The sequence below is a fragment of the Melanostigma gelatinosum genome (genome assembly GCF_949748355.1).
Source record: "Melanostigma gelatinosum genome assembly, chromosome: 3".
NCBI classification, from domain to species: Eukaryota; Metazoa; Chordata; class Actinopteri; order Perciformes; family Zoarcidae; genus Melanostigma; species Melanostigma gelatinosum.
This window is the reverse complement of record NC_136636.1, coordinates 28,566,719-28,577,139: the sequence shown is the minus strand read 5'-3', so window position 1 is coordinate 28,577,139 and position 10,421 is coordinate 28,566,719. Positions and strand designations below refer to the sequence as shown.

The following is a 10,421-nucleotide window of genomic DNA, read 5'->3' as shown; positions in this document are numbered from 1 at the left end:
TGGTGTTGGTCTGATGGGATTCGGTTTATTTTTCCTGCTCTTTGGTGTGCTGCTGTACTTTGACTCCGTCCTGCTGGCCTTCGGGAATGTGAGTAACCTTTCGTGTCATATACGTCATAGTCATTTAATCAGCTATTCATATTAAGTATTGTGCAGTCTTAATCAGTTTTAATCTGCAAAATTACGAAATTACACTGTTATTTTATTGTCATGCACAACAGGGTTTCACAACAGAAAACAGATTGCAGTCCCATTTTGTTACATAACAAGACACAAAGAACAATATATCGAGGATGGAAGAAGAATTAAGGAGCCTCACAGATGGTTGATTTTCCACGTCACGTCACGGTTCTTCCATGAAAACTCACGAATTTGATAACTTCATCACAAAAGGTCTGAAGAGCATCCTGACCAAATTTGAGGTTGATCCCATTAATTCTGTAGGAGCAGTTTGTTAAAGTACAAAGGCTGAAAACTGCAAAAAGTGACAAAAAAGCACAACATGGCGGGTTTACTGTAGCGTCCCCTAGTGGTTGAATGAAATGAAAATGTCAGGGTATGTTACAAATCCGTGTATGGTTCGTTCTTTCATTATTTCGTTTAAAAATAAAATCAAAAAAACTAATAATCGGTTTTGTTTTTTTGTTTTTCTGTTTTAAAACCAGAACAGAAAAACGAAATAACAGAAAATCAAAAAACGACGTTTTTTGATTTTGGAAATTAAAATGGGAAAACGAAAAATAAAATTAGGTGAAGGTTTGTTTTGTTTGTGTGATATTTTGATATTGAACGTGACCCGGAACCCCAGGGAATGCTGGGACGTCATAACCCTGGAAGAGCGGTGATGGCGAGTTACCTTTTGTTTCGGGGGAGTAGGCGGCTCGCTTTGAGAGCAGAGGATCTCACGGTAGAAAAAATCGCCATGGTTTTTCAGGTAAGGCATTTTTAATCAACATTATAGCTAACGTTACAGTCAAAGCTTCAGTTAAAAGTGGACCTCCTCGCCACCACCGCGTTTGCTGCCGGAGAGGGCCACTTTATTTAGTGTTTTAGATTGAGTAGGAAATCTCATTAGATTGAGATCTTTCAATGAACTGTTGCAGCATTCTTGAATCAGAGTCTATGGTTGACAAGTCCAAATTGTGCCACTGTTTAGGCCAAGTAAAATATTCAGAACACAATTATGACATTAACGTTCTCATGATAAACAATGTCAAAAACAACCACATCTGACAATATAATGTAATACTAATGTTAACACATAAAGCTAAATCGTTTCTTAAAGTTTTATAATAAGACCTGCTATTTTGTGTGTGTGTGTGTGTGTGTGTGTGTGTGTGTGTGTGTGTGTGTGTGTGTGTGTGTGTGTGTGTGTGTGTGTGTGTGTAAATTGCCATGGTTAATCTAAAGCTGTCATAAAGACATTGCAAACAACATCAACTGTGTAATAAATCTTACTTAGTGGACTGAAGGACACTTGATGACAACAGTCGTAACCATTCCTCATGTTTTTAAAAGGTGTACAGTCATAGTAATAACTGTGTCATGTAATTCTTATGCACATCATTTCAAAGTGTTTTCCAAAATGTTTATTTCAGGTCCGTGCAGACAGCATTTATTTAACCGACGACCACAACCAAGGCATACTCCCTGGACACGATGGTGTGTTCAAAATCACTGAGCTCCAAATCAGTGGCCACTATGAAATACATGGGGTGGACACCACTAATGAGGGCGCTTCCTGGCAAAATCCTGTGCACTTTGCATTTCGCCGCCCACACAGTGGTGGTGCATCTGCTTCCTCAGGATCTCTGCCTCAGCCTGCACCCAGAGCTACTGGACCAAAGATGATGCAAAGGTGAATACACTAAAAACGTTCATCATTACAAATTCTGTTTGATTGTAATGTCTGTAAGTACAACATAGTTTTCCCCACATTGAGGAAGAGATTGTTATTTTGGTCCGTTGGTGCCAAAATAACAATCTCTTCCTCAATGTGGGGAAAACAAAGGAGATTGTTGTTGACTTCAGGAGAACCCACTCCCAACCCCCCCTCCCTCTGACCATCAATGGTGCTGCTGTGGAGCAGGTGAGCAGCACCAAATTCCTGGGTGTGACAATCACAGATGACCTCACCTGGAACAGCAACACCACTGCACTGGCAAAGAAGGCCCAGCAACGCCTGTACTTCATCAGGAAGCTCAAGCGAGCAGGAGCCCCCCCCCCCCATCATGCTCTCATTCTACCGAGGCGCCACTGAGAGCATCCTCAGCAGCTGCATCACGCTGTGGTTCGGAAGCTGCACCGCCTCCAACCGCAAGAGCCTGCAGCGCATTGTGAACTCTGCCCAGAGGATCATCGGAGTCTCACTCCCTACACTACAGGACATTTACAACACCCGCCTCACCCGCAAAGCACTCGGCATTGCGGGTGACCCCACCCACCCCTCCAACAGCCTCTTCAGCCTCCTGCCTTCAGGGAGAAGGTTCCGCAGTCTCCGTTCGAGCTCTACCCGGCTGAGGAACAGCTTCTTCCACCAGGCGGTCAGGATGCTGAACTCTCTCCCTCCCTCTCTCCTCTCGCTCCCCCTCTCTCCCCCCCTGCCATCTCTGCCATCTCTCCCCTGACCTCTCTACCCTCCCCCTCACCCACCTTCCCCACTGCCTCAAATGGAACATACCAGGACATCTACTCCCCCTCACACCCCTTCCCTCATCCAGCACCAGTCACTTTTTCTATTTATTTATTTTAATTTTATTCTCTGCCTCATCCAGCACCAGTCACTTTTTATTCTCTGCTGCTACTTGTTAATCCTTTATCTAGGCCCTTATGTTCTTAACTTTTTTTTTTCTATTTTATTCTATTATATGTTATATGTTCATGTCTATATTACACTGTGGGACTGCGAGAAACGGCATTTCGAATTTTCTGTATGCATAACACATGTGGAAAATTTGACAATAAAGTGAACTTTGAACTTTGAACTTTGAACTTTGATAGTTTTGGAAAATGGTGTATTGCTTTGTAAATGGGCCTAAATGCTTTGTTTACATTTATGTTTAGGAATATCTTAATAGCAGAGGTGGTTGACGGTAAACCCGAAACCCGGAAGACAGTGGCCGTCAGGTTCACTGAGTTCGAGGCTTCGGTGGGCAGTATAAGGGCCAAAGTGGCTGAGGCCCTGGGCCAGGATGAGCCAATTGTGTTAATTGACAACCATGGCAATGAAATAATTGACTGTGAAGGAACGAGAGGTACAGACTAACATTTTACATTATAATTCAATGATGTCAGTTACATATTGAACATATTGAGACATCGGTGACCTTCAGTGTCTAAACTTCATATTCTTCATCATGTATACTTCATATCCAAAACAATTGTCCTGTGTTGTTAATAGATATTAATACCAATCCATCCATGCAGGTTCTGCATTCTGGAAACAGCATGCAAGAAAGATTTATGCCGTGCCAGAGGAACAGCTCCAGAGGCTACGGGGGAGTAAGAGAAGGAGAGAAAGGTATTTAAACATCCTAAATGCATGTCAACATAATGCCTGTGATAAATTACTTATCAAAGGTCACAGCTGATGTGCTGTGATTGGCCTGAGATAATTAATTTGGAAAGGATTCTTCAAATCTAGAACAGCTATTCTTCCGTAGTATGTTGTCAATGTTGTAATGTCCAGGTGAATACACACTTAACACTGTCTTTTGTTTATTTTTCAGTCGTCATGAGGACACAGAACTCCCTGAGGTCATTGATCAAATTGAGGAGGTCGTTCTCGCATCCCAGGGTCTACAGGAAGTCTCCAGGACCTTGAAACAACTTGTCCAGTTTGTGCAGGCCAACCCGCACACAACAGTTTGTCTCAACGACCATCAGGCTGCAGCTGTGAAGGCTGCCTTTGCCTGCATCATCTGTGGAGGTACTGTTCCTAGAGGTAGACCGTCTGTATTTGCTTTAAAATGTTCAGTGCTCTGTTAGTGTTAATTCAAATGTGTTATTTACAGGAGGGAAAACATTTTCTCTGTTGCATATTTTTTGTTTAAAGCAGCAACAAATGTTAAACATATGGTAAAGCAGAATTAATTTACTTATGCATTGTGAACATCTATTCAAGAGGATGTTGAAAAGATGTCAAATCATATGGAGGCAACATGAAATGGTAATTTCTTGACTTTGTCCATGCAGATCCTATGAAGGAGCCCATATTCAGCAGCTGCTGCAAAAGTCTCCTGGGTTGCTGTGCCTGTGTGGAGAAGTGGCTGGAAAGCCACACTTACTGCCCAAAGTGCAGAGATGTTGAGTTTCACGCCAACAAACAGTCAGTGGTGGGGCTGGACGATGCACTGGCTGCACTGCACACATTATTTCTTTGATCACACTAACAATTATTTCTATTAGTTTGTTTTCTGTTTCACAACTGTTTCAATGTTGTGATGTATTCAAATAGTTAATTCAATTGTGAGTATCTGCTCCTGTCAGTTTTATATGCATTTTAATTGTTCAAAATGCTTATTATTATTGCTTACAAGTATCTTTATTTGGAAGGATTTTTTATATTTTCATGCTTTACAAGCATTTTAATTTTGTTTTAAGAAATTATTTGCGTTTTGTACTTTATTTTTATATATTTTTTCTATTTTTATATATACTCCATTTTTATAGTAAGCTAAAAGGGTTTTATATGGTAACGTTCAAATTAACATTTACATTTACATTCAATAAAATGTTCTTGACATTTCTTAGAACTGTTTCAGTGTACATTTTTATTTTGACAAAAATAGTGGTCCACATGCAGTACACACATGCAGTCACACCATCAAAACATTTCCTACATGCCTTTCTGTCACATTCAGCAGGCAGAAAAGGGCTTCATTGAAAATCGTATAGTCACTGTTGACCACACTGTCAAAAATGACAGACAGATCAGGGTAGGCAATGGCAAAGTCCTCTTCTGCCCGGCTCCTGTCCTCCTCAGAGTGAAAAGGGTCCACACCGAACGTTGACTCCCTGCTGAGAGAGGATCCCAATTCCTGCTCATATCTGTCTGCAGCAACAGAAGCAGTGGGTAGCAGGTCCTCTGATATTTTGGCTGGGCATCCTCCTGCTGCAAAGCTGTTAGGTATTCCTCTGCCTGGTAAAAGTAAATAAGGATTTTTAAATTATATTGTTTACTGTTTTGTTTAAAACCATTTTTTTAAAAGCACAGGCTAACATTACTCATTCACAATATTTAGATGGACATTTGCATACCTGGAATCCTATGTGCATTCCATGACTCTACAACCCTTGTTAACCCAATTTGGCTGAGTGGGCACGTCAGGTTTGATACACAGAATTTCACAGTGCTGTCCTGCATATCTATGGCCTCCTGGTCAACCAGGTGCACCAAGGCCTGCTTTAGTGGGTAATTGACACGATTATTTATTTCTGGCCAGATCCGCTCCACCCTTAGATTCTGTTGTGAACACAAGATATGTTAGAAAAATAAGTGAGGAAGATCAAATGTTTATATTAGCTGGTAACTGCTCCGTATCTTAATTACTGTGATCAAAACTGCCAACAAATCCTGACATATTCTGTTTCTAAACAACCTTCATATTCCATTTGGAAATCCATGAATGTGACACAGAAAACCATGCACTGTAGCCATATGAACTGATTTCACCAACAAATAACTTGTAAATGAAAGTACCAGCTAATGATACAGGTCATAATGAGACTGCTGTCTTTTAAATGGCATATGACTGCCCTATTTTATATCTTATAGACCTATGTATTAATGTCAATTGTTTTATCTTTATTATGTTCTTATTGGAGCCCTTCATTTTGAGTACAAACAGAAACATTTACCCTGGAAGATGTAGTCTGGACATAGGGTTGCCTGCTGAGGTTATGCCTGTGCCTGGAAAAGATTTCCTGAATGAAAAGGCACAAATAAAACTCCTTCCCATGGTCAACTCTCACTTGGTCCCACATCCCATTGGTAACCACTGCAGATCTGGAACAAATGAGTGTGTATGTTAATGTAACATGACTACTTGGTGTCACAGACATACATGGAAGAAGTCAAATACAGTACATTACATTGAATGAATTAAATGCATAGCAAGATCTGCTGAAAAAACATAAAAATTCAGTTTGATATGATGAGCCTTATAAAACAAAATTACATTAACACTAAATACATTTTCCTTGACATTATATCACTCACTTGTACACCTCCTCATAAATAATGAGATTGTTTTTTATGGGCATGGTAGCATTTGCAACAATTTTGCTGCTGTAGCCATCAACTGCCACCACATGAGTTACTCCAAACATGGCAAGCTTCTCGTTCTGATCCATGTGAATTTTGTGGCCCATATACTCTGCATGATAGGGGATGGGATTCAGATTACGAGCACCCTTTAAAAAAAGATAAACATAATTAAAAATGATTCATTCCTATGTGTAGTGCTGGATGATATGTTATCATAATGATGTGACATCAGTTGATAACTCTGAAATATAATTACAATTCTTCACACACACGCGTATGTATGTAATGTTAAGATAGTCATTACTAAACATGTCATGTACGGGAGTAGAAAGTAATATATTTCTCCATGAAATGTAACATTAGTGGAAAGGATCAAATACTCTTATAGTACAAGTATAGCAAAAAAATGTACGTAGTTACTTTCCACCACTGTTCATGTGTTTAGCATTTATATAACTCCCTACGTTACTTACATGTCGTCGCAAATCATGGTAAGGCTGGTGTACTTCTCGTAAGACTCTCCCAACCCTGTTTTCCCCGGCACGCACGCCGATTGAAGACAGGTATCCTGTCATAAATTTACGGCCATAGGATGGACCCGTCTAAAACAGATAGGTAAATGAATATTCTCCAACAGATAAAGATGCCATGCTCATTCAAGATTTTAATCACATACCCTGTATATTGAAGAAATCACAGCAGTTTCCAACTCAGTGTCGGAGACATGATTTCGTCTTCTTAGGTTGTGTGCCATGCAGAACCTCCTAACGGACATGACAGAGCACTGTGGAGCACCGAAACGCTGCAGAGCGGTGCTGATTTCATCATGTGTTTTCCCACTCTCAAAAAGTTGAGTTATTAAGCCAGAGTAGGGCTCAAGTGCGGCCATACCGTTCCTGGCCCGTTCGTTCCTCCACTTGTTGGCGCTTCCCAAGACTTTTGCCTGTTCTTCTTCGCGGGTGGAAATCAAAACAAATCCATAGTGTTTCCGGTTCCGGGTCACGTTCAATATCAAAATATCACACAAACAAAACAAACCTTCACCTAATTTTATTTTTCGTTTTCCCATTTTAATTTCCAAAACAGAAAAACGTCGGTTTTTTGATTTTCTGTTATTTCGTTTTTCTGTTCTGGTTTTAAAACAGAAAAACAAAAAAACAAAACCGATTATTAGTTTTTTTGATTTTATTTTTAAACGAAATAATGAAAGAACGAACCATACACGGATTCTTACAGGATGCAATGTGCACATATGCTGGAAATTTGGTGATTTTAGGACAAATGGCTGAGAAGTTGTGTATTGATATATAAGCCACGCCCCTAAGATGTTTATTGGTCCATATCTTGTAAACGCAGAGATATCAAAAAGCTTTTATTAACTTTTGATAATGTAGATCCAACAATCATCCAGAGCAAATTTGGTAACAATCGGACCCAGCGTGTAGGAGGAGTTTGCAAAAATGTGTTTTTCACAAAATTCAAAATGGCAGACATTCTAAGGAGGTGGAGTTTAGGATCTGAGAGGCTTTATTGTAGAGCTAGCGGAGCTGGACATGTGTGTTGAATGTCAAGTAAATCGGACATACTGGCCGAGGAGCGTGGCCGGTCCAACTTCTAAGGGGCACTATAGAGCCATTTTTTTACACACAAATATGCATATATATATACCTATATCAGATGGCTATATTCACCAGGCCTGACAAGTGTGCAACATTTGGTGAGTTTTCGAGTATGGCAAGTCCCCCAAATATGTGCCCGATGTACTATGTGCATTCAAATTTCACTCAGCCTGTAGAAGTTCGCAAAAATGTGTTTTTCACAAAAGTCAAAATGTTCCATATGATTGGGCCCAACATTGGTCGAATGTGCATTTTTCAAATGAAGTGGGTATATTCCAAAGTAACAGTATATTTAATATGAAGCACAACATCATATGACTCAATTTATGAAGCATCTAACGTTTATGAAGCATATAACGTTTTTAGTGAAAATAACTCAACATATGGTTTCACACGAGACTTGAATGCTGTTCTCCTCAAGGAAAGTCCTTTTCAAGTCCTTTCACGCTTTCTATACTGTCTGTCGACCTGAGCATCTAATAATAATGCAGATGAGTTTACAGTGGAGTTAGTTTAAAGTCTGATCCGTCTCATACAGATGCTAAAAGGTACCCTGTGCATCGGTGTCAAGACGGCGAGGGGCACTGACAACCTGGGAGTGAGACTTTGCTATCAAAATCTATAGGTGACCTTATTTGTCAAAGTACTAAAGCCATACAGTAGAATATCTTATGCATTAGAACAGTGACACTAAGACTGCTGCCCAAGCAGCAATATATGACATGTTAGGACAGAATGACACGTTAGAACAGAGACCAAGCTGGGACAGAACAAATGAGAAGGGCGACCAACAGTTGAAGAGTTGATAGAAGAAGGGGAGTTCCTCAGAGGCAGAAGGTATTTTATCTCAGAGACATATTCTTATAGTTCAGAAAGAATGTTCACAGGATAATCATGAATACATCAGCAACACCTGCCGGACAGCAAACTAAATACAATGACAGTTTGGTAAAATGTTGCATTCATGGCCTTTTGATTAGGTAGGAAGAATCAGTTAAAATATAGGAAGACAAACAGCAAAATGAAATAACAACACATAGTTTGAGTATGTGTTTGATGTGTTCAGATTTTATGGTTTGATGGCCCCTTGTAGATTCTATTGCTGGCTGGTTTGATGTTCATCATTGGACTCAGGAGGACAGCCCACTTCTTCTTCCAAAGACATAAGTTTCGGGGTTCTTTCTTCTTCCTGGGAGGCGTATCTCTGGTGCTGTGTCGTTGGCCAATCATTGGAATGCTGGTGGAGAGTTATGGTTTTGTGCTGTCATTCAGGTAAGTCTAGTTTGTGTTTCGGGACAGAAAAAAAGGCTTTAAATGAACCTTTGTGCCATTGATTTTTGTTATTTTGTCTCATACTGTAGACAGGTGATCATGTTGTCATTTTGTGTCCCAGTTTAGGCTTAGTCACATTAGATCAAATTAGATCACAATTGATGATGTGTTACGTTTCAAAAAATAAAAAATGAAATGCCAGAAATGTCAAAAAGGAGGCTATGTTAGAAAGAGAGGTTTTCCCATCACACTCTATTGTTTCCCTCTGCAGGTCCTTCTTCCCCATGGCCTTGGCCTTTATGCTGTCATCTGTGAACATTCCTTTCCTCACTGTAGTATGTTTTGTTCTTGACTGAGATTAAGAACTGATAGACTTTTCCTTTCATATTTGATATACCTCAGGGATGTCACTACAGTGATTTGACAGATTGTTGCTTTTCATTTTTTTTCTGTTAGTTTTTCCCCAGCAGCTCCTCCATGGTCTGAGCAGAAGAACATGTTGCAGCAGGGAGAGGATGCTGGATGCCCTTTAACTGACTGTTAATCTGATACTGGGTGGGCAGAGGAGGACAAATGATGAGCAACTACACAATAATTGAACTCTTGTCATTTATTTTGCAGATGACTAGTGAGAATAATTTATTTTTAACAATGTATTGTATTTTGTAGCATATACGGTTACAGTTATTAATTAACAGTCAAACGATACGCTGCTTAAAAGCTACATTTATTTTTAAAAAGGGGCGTTTTCCATCTTATTTTACAATAATTTACTGTTTTGCTTAACGATGTTAATATTTTTTTGAAGAATAAATGTTCTTATTTATATTGTCTTTTGTATATCATTCCACATAGCAAAAAAGAAAGAATATGATTTAATTGTACAAAGCCATATTGTTCAAAGCCGTACAAAGGCAGTTCCTTCCAAAGTCCAGGGGCTGTGATGGCAAAAGCAAGGTCACCTTTAGTTTGAGCCTTGACTTTGAAACAGTTGGAAGGGCGGCAGGCCCCACCTGAGGATCTAAGGCTACAAGCTGCTCTGCTATATATGTTAGGGCCAGACCCATACGTGCTTTAAAAGTGATCAGTAAAATCTTAAAATCAATTCTAAAACCAACAGGGAGCCAATGGAGAGAAGCCAGGATTGGAATTCTGTCTGTAATGTCGTCTGTTTAAACCAGTGAGAAGCAGAGCTGCTGCGTTCTGAACTAGTTGGAGGTGAGAGAGAGACTTCTGGATGATGCCAGAGAGAAGGAGGAGTT

General features: G+C 39.9%; 3 protein-coding genes across 3 annotated transcripts; 2 read left to right on the top strand and 1 right to left on the bottom strand.

The window, feature by feature from the left end:
- Nucleotides 1–9,983, top strand: golt1a (golgi transport 1A). The gene is made up of 4 exons (XM_079265297.1): nucleotides 1–88; nucleotides 8,981–9,159; nucleotides 9,431–9,494; nucleotides 9,616–9,983. The coding sequence occupies exons 1-4, from the start codon at nucleotides 14–16 to the stop codon at nucleotides 9,643–9,645; spliced, it is 348 nt and encodes a 115-aa protein (XP_079121423.1). The 5' UTR covers nucleotides 1–13; the 3' UTR covers nucleotides 9,646–9,983.
- On the top strand, nucleotides 3,056–4,382 carry LOC306775521 (uncharacterized protein; the record flags this gene model as incomplete). Its single annotated transcript, XM_079265972.1, has 4 exons — nucleotides 3,056–3,254; nucleotides 3,427–3,520; nucleotides 3,729–3,928; nucleotides 4,195–4,382. The coding sequence occupies 4 exons, from the start codon at nucleotides 3,056–3,058 to the stop codon at nucleotides 4,380–4,382; spliced, it is 681 nt and encodes a 226-aa protein (XP_079122098.1).
- LOC306775072 (uncharacterized protein) lies at nucleotides 4,777–7,206 on the bottom strand. Its single transcript, XM_079265296.1, has 6 exons — nucleotides 6,945–7,206; nucleotides 6,742–6,870; nucleotides 6,221–6,414; nucleotides 5,860–6,007; nucleotides 5,260–5,464; nucleotides 4,777–5,140 (listed from the first exon to the last, which is right to left on the bottom strand). The coding sequence occupies exons 1-6, from the start codon at nucleotides 7,155–7,157 to the stop codon at nucleotides 4,818–4,820; spliced, it is 1,212 nt and encodes a 403-aa protein (XP_079121422.1). The 5' UTR covers nucleotides 7,158–7,206; the 3' UTR covers nucleotides 4,777–4,817.
- Nucleotides 9,984–10,421: the final 438 nt, after the last annotated feature.

Excerpts from the sequence above, each read along its gene's own strand:
- LOC306775072 (XM_079265296.1), bottom strand. The coding sequence starts at position 7,157 with ATGGCCGCACTTGAGCCCTACTCTGGCTTAATAACTCAACTTTTTGAG. Across the intron at positions 6,415-6,741 it reads ACCATGATTTGCGACGACAT|GGTGCTCGTAATCTGAATCC; the intron begins GTAAGTAACGTA and ends CTTTTTTTAAAG. Across the intron at positions 6,008-6,220 it reads ATTTATGAGGAGGTGTACAA|ATCTGCAGTGGTTACCAATG; the intron begins GTGAGTGATATA and ends CATTTGTTCCAG.
- golt1a (XM_079265297.1), top strand. The coding sequence starts at position 14 with ATGGGATTCGGTTTATTTTTCCTGCTCTTTGGTGTGCTGCTGTACTTT. Across the intron at positions 89-8,980 it reads TCCTGCTGGCCTTCGGGAAT|ATTCTATTGCTGGCTGGTTT; the intron begins GTGAGTAACCTT and ends GGCCCCTTGTAG. Across the intron at positions 9,495-9,615 it reads ACATTCCTTTCCTCACTGTA|TTTTTCCCCAGCAGCTCCTC; the intron begins GTATGTTTTGTT and ends TTTTTCTGTTAG.